This window comes from Budorcas taxicolor, chromosome 8 (genome assembly GCF_023091745.1).
Source record: "Budorcas taxicolor isolate Tak-1 chromosome 8, Takin1.1, whole genome shotgun sequence".
NCBI classification, from domain to species: Eukaryota; Metazoa; Chordata; class Mammalia; order Artiodactyla; family Bovidae; genus Budorcas; species Budorcas taxicolor.
In genome coordinates this window covers 44,237,955-44,258,257 of record NC_068917.1, presented here as the reverse complement: position 1 = coordinate 44,258,257, position 20,303 = coordinate 44,237,955, and the positions used below count along the sequence as shown (strand labels likewise).

General features: G+C 36.5%; 1 protein-coding gene across 1 annotated transcript in view; it reads right to left on the bottom strand.

Annotated features, from left to right (window-relative positions):
- RFX3 (regulatory factor X3) overlaps nt 1–20,303 on the bottom strand; it is a 188,215-nt gene that overhangs the window by 95,633 nt on the left and 72,279 nt on the right. The window contains exon 3 of the mRNA XM_052645026.1: nt 8,347–8,605. Within this exon, the coding sequence (XP_052500986.1) occupies nt 8,347–8,605 (259 nt within the window). The remainder of the gene's footprint in view (nt 1–8,346; nt 8,606–20,303) is intronic.

The window sequence follows — 20,303 nt, the reverse complement described above, 5'->3', positions numbered from 1 at the left end:
GAGTTTATTATAAATGATGTGTTGGCTTATTTTCTAACTACTGTCATTCGTATCTAGAAAAGCTATGGATTTCTTTGTATATAAATTTTGTACTAAGTCACATTACTAAATTCTCCTATTATTTGTTACAGATTTTCATTTGATCCTGATTTTTTATCAAGTATACAGTCATATCTACAAATTCTGACCTCTAATTTTATATTTTATTTCCTTCTCCTGTCTAACTGCTTCTTTCCTATAATTGTGAAAGCACAATTAATAAAGCACATCTTCTTTTCTCACAAGGTGATGAGAAAGTTACTAAAACTTACAGTGGGTAAAGTTAAAATAAATGAGTTAAATTACTTTAACATTCTACAGTTAGTTTATAAAATCCATAACCCATGAAATTTTAGGGGCACCAATAGCTATATTTTTTTAAATCTAGATTTTAAAAGAAACCAAATAATTCCATGGCCAATAAATACAACTGTAGTTATGCTTGCTGAGAAAGTGTTAACCAAATCACATGCTTTTGGAGTATGAACTCATAAACACGGAGAAATTCTCTCTCATTTGAGAACTGACATTTGGTCATAGGCATCATGTGATCGTTAGCCTCATTAAAAGACATGGATCAGTGGAACAGGCAGTATTAAAATATTATGGGTCTAAAGCTGACTCATATGTAGCTCACAGGTGACAGTATATTTAAATTTGCCAGCAATACATTTTATATTTTATCTGGATCACACAGTTTCCACAAATGAAACATCAGTGATTTTTTCCATTAAAATCTATATTAGTTTCAAACTAGTAAATTAGCTTGCAATTTGATTTACAAATATAAGGACCAAGCGAAAGTTATGCAACAGGTCACCTGGAACATAGTTAACTTCCATATTTATAATCAGAATTTACAAACATCATTAAACACTCCTAATCTAGATTTTGGCTGAAATAAAATCTAGCCATTTCTGGCATGTTGCAACATACCTGGGGTTCTGAAATGCTGTTTGAGTATGAAATAGCTAAAAATTAAAATAACACATTCTATTTTGCTTTAGAAATTAAGGAGGACTCCATCAGCTATGCTAAGGAGTGGCTGAAGGCCCCATCATTTTGTGTGTCTTAATCTTTTACCTTATCAAGATTTCTAGGGGTGGAATGTCTTACAATCTTAACCATAAGATTACTGCCTCTACATCTTATCAGCTTCAAAGCTGGAGCAGTGTGACACTGACTGACAGCTGAATGGAATATAGATAAAGCAATGGAGACTACAAGTCACTCAAAGTCCCATTTAATTAGGTGCTTTGAAAATAAGTTCCCAGAACCTTCAGTCAATTCAGGATTTAGTGCAGAAAGCAGAAGATTCATGGTACTCTTTCAGAGGAGTTTTATTTGAGACCTCAGGTTGGCCTAGGGAAAATGGGACATAGGAAAAGAGAAAATATGAAGATTATAATGGACATACATACTTTTGCCAAAATAAGTGGGAAAAGCAGTTTTGCTTTACATTTTTAAATCATTAAGGCTATAAGATGGAGAAGGAAATGGCAACCCACTCCAGTGTTCTTGCCTGGAGAATCCCAGGGACGGGGGAGCCTGGTGGGCTGCCGTCTATGGGGTCACACGGAGTCGGACATGACTGAAGTGACTTAGCAGCAGCAGCAAGGCTATAAGAAAATTATTTAAAATAGAAATTTATTATTTCTATAATATGCAAAATGTAAAATAACTGATTTAAGTATAACATCACATTTCTAAACATTTCTTCCAAGCATATCTATATATATGACAGTTAAACACGTTGTCATCTCATGTGACTATGTTACTTTTCTATCTCTATATGGTTATAACAAGTAATCCAACATTATTTTAACATTTTTTACCCTTTGGTAAGAAGTATGGGCAGTATAGCTCCTTCTAATATAGCTATTTCCCCTTAAATATAAAGAAGCCCTTTAAGTACTGATAAAATAAAAAAATCTCTGACACATACTGAAGTGGGGAAAAAAAGCATGATGTTTTACTTTTGTTACTACTTGCAAAAAAATTTAATGAGAGGGAAAGAGAGAGACATTCTGCTTATACATTCAGAAGGTATCTCTAGAGTGATACTCAAAGAACTCGGTAACTGTGACTGCCTCCTAGGAGAAGAACTGAGAAACGAGTGAAAGAGACACTGCATGAAACACTTTCTTTTATCTTTTGAATTGTGCAACTTAAGAATGTATAACTTATTCATAAAAATAAATTAATAAAAACTTTAAAAGAAATAGCCATTGGTACCACTCCAGTAAAAAATTAGAAAACAAAGTCATTTTATGAAGCACTATCTTGTGAAGCACTTTCTCTGTGTTCTTGCCTGAGAAACCCCACGGATAGAGAAGCCTGGTGGGCTATACAGTCCACAGAGTTGCAGAAGAGCTGGACATGACTTAGTGACTGAACAATAACAAAATGTATTCATCTTCCTAGAAAACGCATTCTCACATACCATATCCACAAATGTGTAAATTCAAGGATAAAGAAATAAAAGCATTAAAATTTTTGAATGAATTCTTAACTTTCTATACTTTACATAAGATAGCTCAAACTTTTACTTAAATAGCCATAGATGGACATTCAAATTTTCCTCCAAACAACTGAAAGAAATTACAATATTTTACATTAATCAAAAGAGGTAGAGATATGAACAGTACTAGTTTTGATACATTTACCTTGTGCCTTTGGTGGGATCTAATTTTAGCAAGAGACATTTAACATATATAATTACTAAATGTATATACAGAAAAGTAGAAAATTAGCTTTCATATCACAGTCTCAAAAATGACTAATGTAATCTTATTCAGTTAGTTTCCTTATCAAGAAGAAAAAACAACTCCATAAATAACCATCTAATTATAAGAATACAAATGTTATTTTATGGAGGAATGAGTAAATAAAGCTTCTTACAGCAAATTGCTAATTACTGTATAGTTTCATATAAGATAAACTACGTTGTGATGAGTATAAAAATATCACTACTATAATCACAAATTTTTGATCTTCATGTGCAAAATGTGTTCTGGTTCAAAATTGTAAAAAAATATTGTTATATGAAAAATAATTTAGCATTTAAAATTAAAGACACATAAGGAGACCCTCAGTTCAGTTCAGTCGCTCAGTTGAGTCTGACTCTTTGCGACCCCATGAATTGCAGCACGCCAGGCCTCCCTGTCACCAACTCCCAGAGTTCACTCAAACTCACGACCATCGAGTCGGTGATGCCATCCAGCCATCTCATCCTCTGTCGTACCCTTCTCCTCCTGCCCCCAATCCCTCCCAGCATCAGAGTCTTTTCCAATGAGTCAACTCTTCACATGAGGTGGCCAAAGTATTGGAGTTTCAGCTTTAGCATCATTCCTTCCAAAGAACACCCAGGACCAAGCTCCTTTAGGATGGATGGTTGGATCTCCTTGCAGTCCAAGGGACTCTCAAGAGCCTTCTCCAACACCACAGTTCAAAAGCATCAATTCTTTGGCACTCAGCCTTCTTCACAGTCCAATCCTCACATCCATACATGACCACTGGAAAAACTATAGCCTTGACTAGACGGAACTTTGTTGGCAAAGTAATGTCTCTGCTTTTGAATATGCTCTATAGGTTGGTCGTAACTTTCCTTCCAAGGAGTAAGTGTCTTTTAATTTCATAGCTGTAATCACCATCTTCAGTGATTTTGGAGCCCAGAAAAATAAAGTCTGACACTGTTTGCATTGTATCCCCATCTATTTGCCATGAAGTGATGGGACAAAATGCCATGATCTTCGTTTTCTGAATGTTGAACTTTAAGCCAACTTTTTCGCTCTCCTCTTTCACTTTCATCAAGAGGATCAAGAGGCTTTTTAGTTCCTCTTCACTTTCTGCCATAAGGGTGGTGTCATCTGCATATCTGAGGTTATTGATAGTTCTCCCAGCAATCTTGATTCCAGCTTGTGCTTCTTCCGGCCCGCCATTTCTCATGATGTACTCTGCATAGAAGTTAAATAAGCAGGGTGACAATATACAGCCTTGCCGTACTCCTTTTCCTATTTGGAACCAGTCTGTTGTTCCATGTCCAGTTCTAACTGTTGCTTCCTGACCTGCATACAGATTTCTCAAGAGGCAGGTTAGGTGGTCTGGTATTCCCATCTGTTGAAGAATTTTCCAGTTTCTTGTGAGCCATATAGTCAAAGGCTTTGGCATAGTCAATAGCAGAAATAGATGTTTTTCTGGAACTCTCTTGCTTTTTCCATGATCCAGTGGATGTTAGCAATTTGATCTCTGGTTCCTTGCCTTTTCTAAAATCAGCTTGAACATCTGGAAGTTCATGGTTCACGTATTGCTGAAGCCTGGCTTGGAGAATTTTGAGCATTACTTTACTAGCGTGTGAGATGAGTACAATTGTGCAGTAGTTTGAACATTCTTTGGCATTGCCTTTCTTTGGGATTGGAATGAAAACTGACAGGGAGATGTATTTAGAAGAAGGTCAAAGCATAATGAGTTGAGATATGACAGCAGTCAACTCTTCTACCTTAATATCCATGTTCTCCCAAAATGTTAACAATAAATAGATCCCTAGAACCCATGGACGGAGGCGCCTGGTAGGCTGCATTCCATGGAGCCGCTAGGAGTCGGACACGACTGAGCTACTTCACTTTCACTTTTCACTTTCATGCATTGGAGAAGGAAATGGCAACCCACTGCAGTGTTCTTGCCTGGAGAATCCCAGGGACAGGGGAGCCTGGTGGTCTGCCGTCTCCGGGGTCGCACAGAGTCGGACACGACTGAAGTGACTTAGCAGCAGCAGCAGCAGCAGCAGCAGCAGCATTAATTTAATGAAATGTAAAACATGTATTCAAGTAGTAACTTAGCTGAAGTCATATCCAGTGATGTCCCAAGAAAAATGTTACATAATCTTTTGAAAAATTCTTATCTAATACTATCAGCAGGAGATGCCTTTTAAATGTAAGTTTATACTTATATTTAAATAACTAAAATATATGTATATATACATATTTAACTTTATACACATGGACTCCATTGACCAAATAAAAGAATACAGTAAGTAAAAGGAGAAAAAGGATTTTGACCAAATCTGAATATTGGTAGTTTATACCATACTACATTCATCAAATAAAATTTAACATGTTACCATCATTATCTTCTGAAAAATTCTGAAATCTCTCTATACCTTGAAAATTGAAACATTTTACAATGCATAGGAAAAATAAAACTCTAAAACATGTTTATGTAAAATATTTTTTCACTTAAGGTTATAAAACTAAATATTTGCTCAAATATAAATTTTCCATTAATGTAGAGATTCTTGTAGTGTAATAAAGATGGTTTTATATCGACCATTAGATTAGGTAAGAAAATATTTCAAGTGCTAACCATTTATTTTTCTTAGTAGTGGCTTCAATTTCAAATATGACCTCTTCTTTTTATTGGCTTATCCTGAAAAGTTGGTTTGCACAATGGAGTAAACCTTTTTGTGGCTGAAAATTATTCCTCATGAATTTAAATGGAAGTATTTCTATCTAGACAGAGGTCAAAGGTAAGAGAGAATCAAGGCAATTATTCTAAGAACTGGAGCAGGAAACCTTGCTAACCAGGAACTGAGTAGAAGTAGTAGGTCTGTGCTATTCCTAAGTCCTCAAATTTCATTAGTTTCACATCAACTGAATTAACAATTTATTCCATTTATTATAGGCTGTTAAGGAATAGCCCAGTTGACCATTTCCCTTCAGGAATTCTGGCCAAAGTAGAGGCCAGAAATACGAATGCCTACACAGTTAGTTTCATCAGGCTTGCTATAGGTGACAGCTTGAACACTAAAGAACAGTCAGAAAAATTGAACTTATATGGCACAGTCTGGCTCAGTCTCTGGAAAAAAATGGCTTGTGTCTTGACCAGCAAGTTGTTAAAGACTGCGCTCATAGACATTGTTCGTATGGTTCTACAGTGAATGAAAAAGGTACAGGAAAATAAGCAAAGCCCCTCTAATAACACAGCACCTACCAAAAACTCTATAGAGTTCTAGTAGTCTAAGCAACTATATTGTACAAATTTTCTAGCATCTGGCAAGAGGAGGATGGGAGGAAATGTTAAATAGGTGTCATGGCACTTAAACTTTGTTAACTTTATTATAGTAAAGAACAGAGATGAAATTGTGCACAGAATCACTGCCTATGGTGAATGAAGCAGATGAAGACCTTCAGCACGACTGAGGGGGAATCTAAATCACATATAAACGGTGGTAGTAAATGCAAGGTAATATAATACTATCAGATGTATATTTAGTTAATACATATCTATCATATGCCACTATTTTGTGTGTTTTCAATGAGGGCACCTTATGATTTTCCATGTAAAAATTATTTCTTTAGGTAACATTTAAACTCCTTTTGCTAAAAAGGAAGTTTTCTTGTAAAAATGAAAACAAAAAACCACCCATAACAAAAGCTTAAATACGAATGCCTTTTAAAAAGTGTAAATTAATATGTGCAACTGATACTAGGAATCGATGGTTTCTTTTTTTAAAAAGTTTTTTCCCTATTTCCAGGTGGTATAAGTCAATTATTTTAAGTTAGTTTAATTTACCAATTAATATAACAAAAATTGCACTGTATTTGTGTGATGGATAACTTAAAGAGTCATGCCACCTTTTACACTCTATATAGGAAAGAAAGAAAGAAAATCAAGCTATAAAATTTACCCTGTTAAAATCTGTACCTGTATACACATGACCTGAAATAATCAACTTAGTTATCTCAGTAGTGATAGCACTAGCAAATTTAGTAAACCTATATCCAGCTCATGAGGATGTTTAACAGAAAGCTAGAAGTCAATGTGAAGGCAAGCAGGAATGTCTGGGGAAGGTGAAACAGGAGCGGGTGTGGGATGGAGTGGTGATAAGCCAGCCTGAGAGAGGTGGATGAAATGAAAGTGGGAAATGGACTCTTCCTCTCCATTTTCCCAGATTTCCTAAGGCATTCGTAAGCGGCAAGTACTTCCCTTTCCACTGAAAATACTGTCTGGGTGACCTTTATGAGGAGCATTATAAAGTACTGGCACCTAATCTATCGCCTTTCCTTTTATGGCAAATATACAGTTATTTTACATCTAAAATATTGTACAATTCCTTTGTAAATATGATTGATTTTAAAGCTGAAAAGAAATTAGGAAATCATTTAGTCTAACTAATCCCTTATTTCATTGACAGCAGAACTGAGGTCAAGAGAATCTATGATTTAGTTTCTGATCTACATAAATATACTGATGTTACTGAAAGGTTCAGAAGTGCCGTATTGAGTGTTATTAAAAGCAAGAGGGAAATGGGTATTAGAAATGCTTCAAAAATACAAAGAAAAGAATGGAACATCTATTCTGATGTTAGTAGGAAAGAGTTAACTAAAAATAAAGGGCTTTAAAGACAGATTAGGGAAAAGATACTAAATGATGAAGGTATGAATACATGGTAATCATTACAAACAGAAAATATATATAGAAAATACTTACCAAGTATATATTATATCATGAAGAAAATCCACAAAGTGAAAAATGTAAAGCCTCTCATATAATTATTTTCTATTTGTTTCTATTTCATTATAAGAACAAATTATATGGTAGGAGTACAGAAAAGGGGTACATGCACTTAAGTCAAATTTCCAGGCCCCTTTTATATGATACAACTGTAAGACCAATTCCATTTCTACTTTAGCTAGGTAGTTCTAGATGATTATTCTCCCTATGCTTAGCTGAAGTAAAAAGGAAAGACCAGGTTACAGGGTTTGAGGACATCAAAAACTGCACAGGTTTTTATTACTATTTCTATCATAGCATTTTAGCACATTAAAATGTCTTGTGTCAAAATAAACATACTTATTAAATTTTAAAAACTTGAAAACTCAAATATGTATTTGTGTTCCTAAGTTATTATTTGCTCACACCTATGATCAGAGCCAAATTATTAAATGTTTTTCACTGGAATGAAAATGAAAGTAGCAAAGGACTCATCCTCCCCATTTTCCCAGCTTTCTTAAGGCCAAGTACTTCCCTTTTCACTGTGAAAATCACTGTGTAGATGGCCTTTGTCAGTGCTTCCCAAAGTGTCCCTCTGGTTCAATGTAAAATAACTTCACATATGGGTAAGCATGTCTAATTTTACTCTAAAGAACAGATTTTAACATATATTAGAAAAAGTTACATGCTAAAACTTCCCAACACATTCTTGCCCCAGCCCAGTGTTTTGTTTTGTTTTTTCTCTCTAAAGAGAAAAGTGTATGGAAGAAGCCACCAAGAAGCTGAATTAAACAAAAAAAAACTTAAGATACTTACTGTCGCTGGGGAAGCCCGAGTGGTATGTGTCACCGAGTGTCCAGAATTCTCCATTGAGTTGCCGATCAGATAGGTTCCTCCAGAGCTGCTGATGAGTTGTCCTCCTGTGACGCCCATCTGAATCCCACCGGTGCCCACCATACTGTGAGATGAGACCACGGTAGTCACCTGTGCAGAGCTCCCTTGAGTGTCAAAGTAATTCCCTCCAGTGTTTTGGCTGTACATCTGTGTTTCTGTGTAAGGGTAAGTTGTTGTTCGGCTTTAGAAGAAGAAAAGAAAGAAATTTATTTATATCATCTTATTGTTTTTCCAGGGTAGAATATATGTTTAAAATATATCACCTTAGCCTTTGGGACATGGTGAGTTTTGTATTTTTTGTGAAACTTCATTCCCAGAAATAGCTGGGCTTACTTTCCAAATTAAAGGTACATTTATTTATAAGTACCTCAACACTTTTCTGCACAGTAGAGTTTTTGCCACTATTGGGGCCTACCTCAAGTATATAAATAAGCTCAGGTCTTGTCCCTTCAAGAAATCCTGCTGTGTGACTTCTTAAATTTCTTATAAAACTTCCTGCAAATCCCAGTTTTAGGAAAGCTGGGATCTGGAATGAAGAGGGGTTGACAAGTCAGCTCCCCAAACTACTTCACACTGCTGGTGACTTGCAGGAAACCTCCATGACTAAGGTAGCGTGCATAAATCTCTTTCTAACCACTAGGCAGGATCTTGAGCAAAGCATGTGCCCTAAGTCCCTAACTCTTTCTTCTTTACACTCAAGCTTCTCCTCAGTGAGATGACTGTGCTACCTCATGTCCTCATTTTCTGCTTCCCAACAACAGTCAAGCTTCTGCCCTTAGCCTTTCACTGAAAATGCTTTTAATAAGGTCACTTGTGACCTCGTCTAAATACCAAGCTAAAAGGCTGCTGTCAGTCCTCATCTTTCTTGACTTATCTGCAGTACAGTGTTGTTGACTATGCCATGTTGCCCTTTCCCTCCTTGCCCTGTTCTGATTAAGCAGCTTGTTTGATGGATTTATTTTTAATTTTTAATTGACTATATCATACATTTTAACATGACTTTTGTTTTTATTTTGCAATTAGTGTAGGCGCTCAAGAAGTTTCAAAAATAGTAGGAAGGTGTAAAATACTTTTCTTTTAAAAAATTCAAACATCAGATTAAAATTCCCAGTGTTTTTGGTCATTCTCTTCAACACTACATCTCAGAGTGAGCCAGTACTGACAATCTGGTGTAGATGTCTGTGGACATTTCTATGTATATGCAAGGTCTTTCTGTTTTAATCTTTCTTGTTCATTAGTTTCTATGGCATTTCTCTTTCACCTTTTAATTTTTTTAACCACAGTGTTTCAAGAATCTTTTGGAGGCTCAATTTTTTTTTTTGGCATATTAAATAGTAATTTTCTGAGGTCTCCAATTTTAGCTCTTATGTTTTCTCACTTTTATTCAGACCATACACTTTGATCATACACTACATGACCATATTCATGCTTATAAGTTTATACCTCCACTTTCTTCACTTTCTAGTTTTACTTTTGTTGTTGTTCAGTTTCTAAGTTGTGTCTGAATCTTTGTGACCCCATGGACTGCAACACGCTAGGTTATACTTTAAGAGTTTTAAATCTAGATTTCTGAGAGTCACTTAAGTATCTCTGCTAGGGAACCCCTGATATTTGGGAGGTCTCCTATGTAAAAGTGAAGGTATACCTAAAAGGGAATTCTTTTCTCTCCGGCTCTTTTTCCTATATTCCCCCCTCTCAGCAGAGGGCAGCACCACAACACTCAGCTTTGGAAATTATTGCTAATTCTTCTTGCTCAGGACTTCCTAGTTTGCTCAGTGGTAAAAGAATCTGCCTGTCACTGTAGAAGGCGAGGAGATGCAGGTTCGATCCCTGGGTCGGGAAGACTCCCTGGAGGAGGAAATGACAACCCACTCCAGTATTCTTGCTTAAAAAACAAACAAACAAACAAACAAAAAAAAACTATGGACTGAGGAGCCTGGCAGGCTGCAGTCTATGGGGTTGTAAAGAGGCGGATGTGACTGAGTGCACGCATACTTTTCTTGCTCAGATTGACATCAGTCCTACTAACTTCATCTCCGAAACAATTCTCCAATTCTCCTTTCCATTCTTGTACTCACTGCCTTAACTCATAATGAGTGAGTAAAGTGAAGTGAAAGTCTCTCAGTCGTGTCCGATTTTTTGTGACCCTATGGACTATATAGTCCATGGAATTCTCCAGGCCAGAATACTGGAGTGGTAGCCTTTCCCTTCTCCAGGGGATCTTCCCAACCCAGGGATCAAACCCAGGTCTCCCACATTGCAGGTGGTTCTTTACCAGCTGAGCCACAAGGGAAGCCCAAGAATACTGGACTGGGTAGCCTATTATTCCTTGTCCAGCGGATCTTCCCGACCCAGAAATCCAACCAGGGCGTCCTGCATTGCAGGTGGATTCTTTACCAACTGAGCTATCAGGGGTCCTTTAACTCATAATAGTCTCCATTAAAATTGCCTTCTAACTAGTTTTCCTTCCTCTATTTGGTTCTCTTCCAATCTATCTTCAACTCTGATGCCAGGGGAATATTTCTAAAAGGAAAATAGGAAAATTAAGCTTTTCTTAAAAACTTTCCTGTGATTCTCTCTTGCCTTGGGAAGAAATTCACAAGCTTTGACCTGTCTTCTCAGGGCTGATGGCGGCACAAGCTCCGGATTTGGTACCAGCCATGTCTTCAAATGATTCTTTGCTTGTACCACACTGACCTTGATGCTGATCTCCTGTAAAGCACTAGCTTCTCTTGCCTCCCTGCTATGTTGTGTGGGGTTTCCCCTGTCTGGAAGGCCTTTGCATGTCTTCACCTCTATTCCTTCGCCTAAGTCAGCCTTGAGCTCTCAGCTCGAGCATCGCCTTATCTCAGAATCACTCCTCTGCACCCCCGTATTCTATAGCCACTCCTTACAGGACTGTCAGGTTTCCTCTCTGTACTTTCCCAACACATTGCACACACCTGAAATACAACCCTCAATGCACTGTTAATTTCCTTACGTCTTCATGCTCCCATGAAATTATGGGAGCATTCATTCCCATCTGTACCCTCAACACTTAACGTAACTATTGCTACGTAGTGGGCTCACTAATCAACAAATAAAATAGGACTCTACTTAAAAGTATATTTGGCATAATGGTCACTTTCATAAATTTCTAAAACATACATTCTTTTTTTGCGGTTTTGTTAAAGCATGAGAAATTGGGCTAAACTATTTCAAGATTTTTCTGTATTATTTAAAATAGGTCATTTAACCCATTACAAATTATATTTATATTACAATTTCTAATGCAAATTTCAGTAAAATAATAAGAGTGCTCCAAAAGTATTCAACACTGGGTAAAGTTACTGCTTTCCAGAAAAAAACCACCACAGATCCAGGTATAAATTTTAGTTTGGGATGATGACAGAAACAACTCCATAGAGAATACTTTTTGTTGTTTTTTTTTTACACATAGAAAAGTTTCATTTAAAATACACATTTCTTCTCAATACTGCTGTATTTTCCAACTGGAAATCTCATTTATATATTTCTTTCAGTATATACTTATTTTAATAAAACAGCCATGTTGATTTTAAATTTGGATAAAAAGAGAAATGAGTTCATCTTATGTCCCCTAAATATGACAGTGACCCTATTTAGCTGTACTTAACACAATCTGATGTTGGTATTTAAGTATAATCAAATAAGATGTACAAACAGATACAGGGAAATAAATACTGACAGATGCACGAAACTGTGTCCACTTTCCTTTTCACAATCTGAACAAAACCTTTAAGTATGCTTTCCAGTAGTAAGCTGATTTTACAAATAAATCATATAATAATAGCTATTAATAGCTAAATTTACTATTTACTATGCAACAGGCACGATCTTATGTGCTTTTCAGGTATTAACTCACTTAACCTTCATTACAACTTTATGAGATAGATACTGTTATTTCTATTTGCAAAGACAAGGCGAATATTTGGAAGTCTAGATAGATTAAACAGCTTTATCCAAAGCACACAGCTGGTAAAAAACTGGATTTGGAATATGTACTTAGCCCATTCTCTCAAACATTTCATCACATAAAAATAATTTAACTTTTAAATATGTCAATGATATTTATCAATAACTATTGTGGAGTAGTTACAAAAGGTGGTACAGGTAACATAAAAACTTTCTATTGCTATTTAAGAGTTTCTTATATTTTAGCTAAAAGATGATGCTGTTAAAAGTGCTGAACTCAATATGCCAGCAAATTTGGAAAAATCAGCAATGGCCACAGGACTGGAAAAGGTCCGTTTGCATTCCAATCCCAAAGAAAGGCAATGCAAAAGAATGTTCAAACTACCGCACAATTGCACTCGTCTCACATGCTAGCAAAGTAATGCTCAAAATTCTCCAAGTGAGACTTCAACAGTATGTAAACTGAGAATTTCCAGATGTTCAAGCTGGATTTAGAAAAGGCAGAGAAACCAGAGATCAAATTGCCAACATCTGTTGGATTATAGAAAAAGCAAGAGAGCTCCAGAAAAACATCAACTCTACTTCACTGACTACCCTAAAGCTTTTCACTGTGTGGATCACAACAAACTGTGGAAAATTCTTCAAGAGATGGTAACACCATACCACCTTACCTGCCTCCTGAGAAATCTGTATGCAGGTCAAGAAGCAACAGTTAGAACCAGACATGGAACAATGGACTGCTTCACAATTGGGAAAGGAGTACGTCAAGGCTGTATATTGTTCCCCTGCTTATTTAACTTATATGCAGAGTACATCATGAGAAGGGCTGGGCTGGAAGAAGCACAAGCTGGAATCAAGATTGTTGAGAGAAATATCAATAACCTCAGAGCTGCAGATGACATCACCCTAATGGCAGAAAATGAAGAGGAACTAAAGAGCCTCTTGATCATTCAAAATACTAAGATCATGGCATCTGGTCCCATCACTTCATGGCAAATAGATGGGGAAACAATGGAAACTGTGATAGACTATTTTCTTGGGCTCCAAAATCACTACAGATGGTGACTGCAGCCATGAAATTAAAAGACGCTTGCTCCTTGGAGGAAAAGCTATGACAAACCTAGACAGCATATTAAAAAGCAGACATTACCTTGCCAACAAAGATCCATACAGTCAAAGCTATGGCTTTTCCAGTAGTCACATATGGATGTGACAGCTGGCCCATAAAGAAGGCTGGATGTCTACGAATTCATGCTTTTGAACTGTGGTGTTGGAGAAGACTCTTGAGAATCCCTTGGACTGCAAGAAGATCAAACCAGTCAATCCTAAATGAAATCAACCCTGAGTATTATTGGAAGGACTGATGCTGAAGCTCCAATACTTTGGCCACCTGATGCAAAGAGCTGACTCATTAGAAAAGACACTGATGCTAGAAAGATTGAAGGCAGGAAAAGGGGACGACAGAGGACAAGATGGTTGGATGGCATCACTGACATCACTGACTGAATGGACATGAGTTTGAGCAAGCTCCAGGAGATGGTGAAGGACAGGGAAGCCTTGCATGCTGCAGTCCAAGGGGTCACAAAGAGTCAGACATGACTGAGCCAGTGAACTACAACTACACTTTGCTAACTGTTTATCAGCACCCCACTACTCTCCTATCTTACTCAGAATGGGATCTGCAGAAGATGTACTTGTAATGGTTAAAGAAAGAGAGATGGAAAAGATCAGACTATTTTGGAGGATATTTACCATTGCACACTAAGACTTTGGAAGTTCTATGATCGTAGAAGTTGCAGTTCTATTATAAGAGCATCATTCCAAGGAGTTTAAATCATGCCATCTTCTGGGCATGACTCCTTTATATAATTAGTCCTCAGTGAATAATAGCAGTACAAATAAATGCATCACAGGTATATATAAAATCTCTATAGCCCTCAAGTCAGCATAAAAATACGGCAGCAAAGAGCTTTGATTTTCATACTTCCCCCTAGCTGGAGATGATTCATTAGCTAAAAAATGAGCAAAGAACAGGAGAAGAGTGAAAGTCACTAAACAGTATGTCTAATCCATAAGCTATGATCAGTACTCACTCATGACCCATGGGACTGAGGAGAAAGCTTGTGTAAGCACACACAGGGGTAAAGATTGGTAATTTCCAGGGGGGAAAAGGGCACAATTATATTTGTAGATGAAGTGTCACAAACTGTTGCTGAATTTGTCTCTGGCACTTAAATACTTGCAATGTGGAAGAGAGGAGACTTTTCAACACTGGACTGGGTAACAGAGGCAGACCTCAATGTCCTCAGCCATTGCTCTTCAAGAGTAAGAAGGTAAGTACTAACTCAGTTGCTGGAGGCCTTTTTGGAGCCAGAGCCAGAGTCAGGCAGAAATTAATTCCTTAGTATCTTTTCAGTTTTAAATGCTCTAAGCTCCTGGATAAATTCTGAAGAAATTTTGTTTAAAAAAAGAAGTGCCAACAACAAAAACAAACAGTTCTTTCTTAGGAACTAGAAATAATGATTCTAATTCTGATACCTAAGATCAGCTGTCTTTCATACTGCTATAATGAATACATAAGAGTTATTGCTTGCACACTATTTACCCCAGAAATCCCCAAGACATATGTTTGAGAAAATTACTCAATTTTTGGCATATCAGATTGAAAGCAGCTAACTATTTCTGACTGTACACTCCTGAAACAACTAAATTCCCAAGCAATTCTGTTCACGTTTGAAACATGCCTGTTTGTTTGTTTGTTCTTTATTGATTGCCACAGACTGTTATGAAAATACTATGTCATATTATTCCATAGCAGAAGAGGAATCTTTCCATTGTTCTGCATATGTATCCAGTAATGAATGTTAAACACACAGACATGCCCATACTTGCTGACGGAAAGTTCTTCATAGCTGAAGGTATTATCAGGTTCTGTGTAAATGTCAGGACTCTGATCCACTGAATTCAGTAAATTAGTGCTGTTGCATCCCATCACGCCTCAGCATATACCTTAGCTAAGCATGACCCTGAATATTTACTCCTTGCTTACTCACTACAATGATTATGTCAATTTATTTTAGTTATAATCAATTTTTCTGTTTTCTTTATCTTCAGGTGTCTTATCCATAAGTCCAGATATATAATATCTCTAAATTATGCATTTTGTGTTTTACCTCGGTTTTGAATATCCTCTCACCAATAAGCTAGTCAACTACAAAATAAAGCAATGGTATGAAAAATTGCAAATTAAGATAATAAAATATCTTACAAATTTCATACCATAAAATTCAATATGAAGATAAAATGTAGTAATGTTGATCATTATAATATCTTACATTGGTACAATGTTTTTATTGCTTTCAGGCTACTCTGTACATATTCTTTTAATAAATATTTATGGCACCTGGGGAAAAAGGAACATGACCTCTACTCATATAAAGGTTACATAACATAAGAAATAGGTGGTCAAAAATAAAAAAGGAAATAAGATCATTAGATATTTTGTTAAACCTATAGAAGAGAAAAACAGCATATTGATGGAAGGGCACATATTAGATAAAGTAATCAAGTGCTGTTACTTTCCCAGAAAAGATATTTAGGTTGAAACTAGAGGATGAAAAGAAGTCAGTTTTATGAAAAACAGGAGGAAAGATGTATCAAGAAGATAGTGTAGCATGGACAAAAGTCATGCCACAGGGAAGATCCTGGTATTTAGGAATAAACTAGAAGTCTAGAGTGGGCGTTTAAAATGAATGAGAAGGACACTAGAAAGAAAAATTAGGTTTAAAAAGTAGGTGAAAACTAAACTTGTAAGTAGTGTAAACAAATTTTTTCATGGGTCATGATCTGCAATTTAATGGGTCACACTAGCATTAAAAAAGAGACTAGACAACATCAGAACATATTATACCTAGGAGGATAAGAATTATTTTTGAGAAGCTTTTTTTCTGTCATATGCATATGCAGCGTGTGTGTGTGCCTATGTATATTTAGCTGAGTAAAAAAGTGCACTCTAGTTTTCTCACTGGAGATGGTTTTTTAAAAACCTTGAAAGACATCATGATGGACCACAGAATGAAGTTTGGATGTTATTTTAAGCTGGGATAGGAGTTCAAGGAGGTAAGGGAATGTTCCAGGCAGAGAAACAACCTAAAGAAAGGCCTGAGGTCAGAGAGGTAACAGGAGTCCATGAGAAAAGGGAGTGGCAATCAGAGCACACTGCTATAGTCAGAACATGTAAGATGATTCTGAAACATGTTCATTAGATATAATAACAGGAGGTGATCTTACTGCAAGGTGTTTTCATGTAGTGATAGCAGTATATGTCTGATTGGACAGACTGAAGAAATAACTAAAGGCAGTCAGAATGAATCAGTTTTAAATATTTTCAAAAAGTTTGGGAGCTAGGAGAGTATGAGAATGGGGAGACCTGTTGTTAAGGACAGAGGCACATGATTTCATGGAATCTTCATTAAGTCAGCCACACAGGTTGCACAGTTCTGACTGGAATCCAGTGGCAGCAGGGGCCAACAATGTTTGAGAGGGTTGTGGTCGTGCGGTGTTCTGACTGGACAACTCCTAGCGTGCGGTTTTGTCTTTGGTCTAGTTAATGTCTAACAATGCTTGTACCTATTTTTTTCAGCTTGTTTCTTCAGACTTCCTGAAAATTCTGAGTCACAAATATCTTTCAATAAATTATTTGTTTTGCTTAAATAAGCCAGACTTGGTTTCTGCTGCTTGAAATCAAGAACTCTGCCTTATATAGTTTTACATTGTGAAGTTTTTGTGAAAGTCACCAAAGCCCTACATGGAAGTAGCTACATTATTTGGAATCTTCAACAAATTGCTTTCATGTGGTACATAATCTCTGGTTGGCTAGCATGAAACAATACTGTTGAGTTTTGAAACAGATTATTTCTTGAATGCTCCAAGTCACACTGAAGGCAGAAGACAGCACAAATAAAGAAAGCAGCCTCTCTATCTCAATTATAGAAACACCATACAACCATTTCTTCTGAGCAGAGAGCTCATGATAATAAGAATGCATAATTTTACCCGAAAATCCTGAGACTATTTCACTGAAAGAGAAAATATGAACTTGAAGAATATCCTTTTTAAGGTTCTTTATTAATCAAGAAGCAACAATTAGAACTGGAAATGGGACAACTGACTGGTTCAAAATTGGGAAAGGAGTATGATGAGGCTGTATAGTGTCACCTTGCTTATTTAACTTATATGCACAGTACATCATGTGAAATGCTAGGCTGGATGAAGCTCAAGCTAGAATCAAGATTTCTGGGAGAAATAACAATAACCTCAGATATGTAGATCATACCACCCTAATGGCAGAAAGTGAAGAGGAACTAGAGAGCCTCTTGATGAAGGTGAAAAAGCAGAGTGAAAAAGCTGGCTTAAAATTCAACATTCAAAAAATAAAGATCATGGCATCCAGGCCAACTACTTCATAGCAAAAAGATGGGGAAAAGGTGGAAACAGTGACAGGTTTTATTTTCTTGGGCTCCAAAATCACTGTGGATGGTGACTGCAGCCATGGAATTAATAGGCACTTGTTACTTGGAAGCAAAGCTATGACACACCTAGAGAGCGTATTAAAAAGCAAAGACATCACTTTGCCAACAAAGGTCCATATAGTCAAAGCTATGGTTTCTCCAGCAGTCATGTACAGATGTAAGAGTTGGACCATAAAGAAGGCTGAGCATGAAGAACTGATCCTTTTGTATTGTGGTGCTAGAGAAGAATTTTGAGAATTCCTTGGACAGCAAAGAAATCAAACCTGTCAATTCTAAAGGAAACCAACCCTGAATATTCATTGGAGGGACTGATGCTGAAGCTGCAATACTTTGGCCACCTGATGCAAAGAGCCAGCTCCTTGGAAAAGACCCTGATGCTGGGGAAGAATGAGGGCAAAAGGAGAAGGGGGCAGAGGAAGAGATGGTTAGACAGCATCAGTGACTCAAACCCTGAGAGATAGTTAAAGATAGGGGAGCCTGGTTTGATGCAGTCTATGGGGTCACAAAGAGTAAGACATCACAGCAACTAAACAACAATTAATCAATTAAAAAGTATATGGAAAGGATAACTGGATGGCTTCAGAAAATACCCTAACTATATTATTTTCTTTTTGAATAAATCTACTAATTGTCAATATAGCATTAATGTACCACCTCCTAAAGTATACGATGCCATGTTACTACATATGATTCAGATGAGAGTTCTGTGATCAGTTTTTAAAACACCGCGTTTCATTCCTAGGGGATTTCTTTAAAAAATGAACAGAAATTTAGAGTCCTCAAAAGAAGTTCATGAAGTGTTTTTCTGCTTGTGTGATTACAGAACTTTTTTAGAGAACTAACATTTTATGAAACACATTTGATAAATTCTCTATTGAGTTTGATAAATCTGTAATTTAAAGATTATGAGAATGCTTTCCCATTGGTCAAGTCTTATTGCAATGGAAACCCACACAATGAAAACCTTAACATTTTAAAACACTGATCATCTCTAACCAGGGGATAATCTTCAAAGAGTGGTTGATAAGAGGAAATTAAAAGTGTTTTCAAAAGATATTTCTTAATTTGGACAAGATATAGTATGATGTCTTTATTTCCACTTTGACTAACATGATGGAGTAAGTGGGGGAAGTGAGATTCAAAAAACGGAGATGGGAAAGAAAAAAAAAATCATCATTTAAAAAAACTGATTTCTCAGTTACATCAAAAAATTTCAACTGAATGGGACTCTCTCTACATGGTATGCAATGTTTCCCAGCTAGTTTCATTACAGTAGTCTAAATTATTAAATACCATAAATTGTAAGAATCTATAGCAATGGACAAGCCTATGAACCAGCCCAGTAAAAAATATTCTTGGGAAAACTATTGCCAGGAAATACGTAAATGTGTGTTCCTACAGAAGTAATGATAAATAGGAACAAGAATGAATTAGATTACCTTCTCCCTTGAGTAAAAAGCTATTCTACTCCAGCACTCAGTACTGAAAAGCAGTTTCAACTGAAATGTATGTTCACTCACTGTCTCCCATTAATAACAGTAATTGTCCATAGTCACAGAGAAAAAAAGTAAACACGTTAGTATCATCAAATTATAAGGATTAAACATTTTTATAAGCGATGACACATATCTGTGAGGGCTATCATCACCTTTTGAGTCAAACCCTGTGCATTATGGCTACTTGGCAAGGCTGCTGGTGACAGGAGCAACAGCAAACCAGGATTTACTAACCATGCACAGGCTGCAAGATTGTGGATGCGTGGAAGTTCATGATAAAGATCAGCATCCCGATCTGGGAGAATAAGTAGCAAAAAGCACTTGTTACCACACAGAAGTGGGACTCTCAATATGATCTGAGTCAGGGATCAAACACTAGCTATTAATACACGGTGCTGAAAATGAATGTGGACTACTCTTTTCTAACACACATGGAAGTGCATCAAATATAAAGAGTGGAAAGACTCTAAAATGAACTTTAGAGAAAAAACTGTACATAGTTAAATGTCAGCACTGCAAAATTACAGAAAGATTGAAATAGCTTAAGCTGAAAATTTTTCTTGTTTTATTTTAAAAAGATGTTCATAGTCCTCTAGGTACTAAAATGTTGAGTGTAATTCATGGCAACGCAATGTTTCTTTAGTAAAAATGAAAATGATGCTACAGAATCTTTAGTCAGAAGCACCAAAACTGAAATTGTAATGAAAGGTTTTAAGGATGCATCTTCTTTATCCTGACCAAGGGTGCACGTTTCTGACATAATTAGCTGGAGTTGAGGATATAATCTGGGCACACACAGACTGGATCAAAGCTAATTGGACTTTGTGGCAAATGAACTCGTGACCTAGACCTCATTAGTCATGATCTAACTAACTGAGTTTGAGGGCCACAGAAAATATATGTTGGCACAAGATATTTA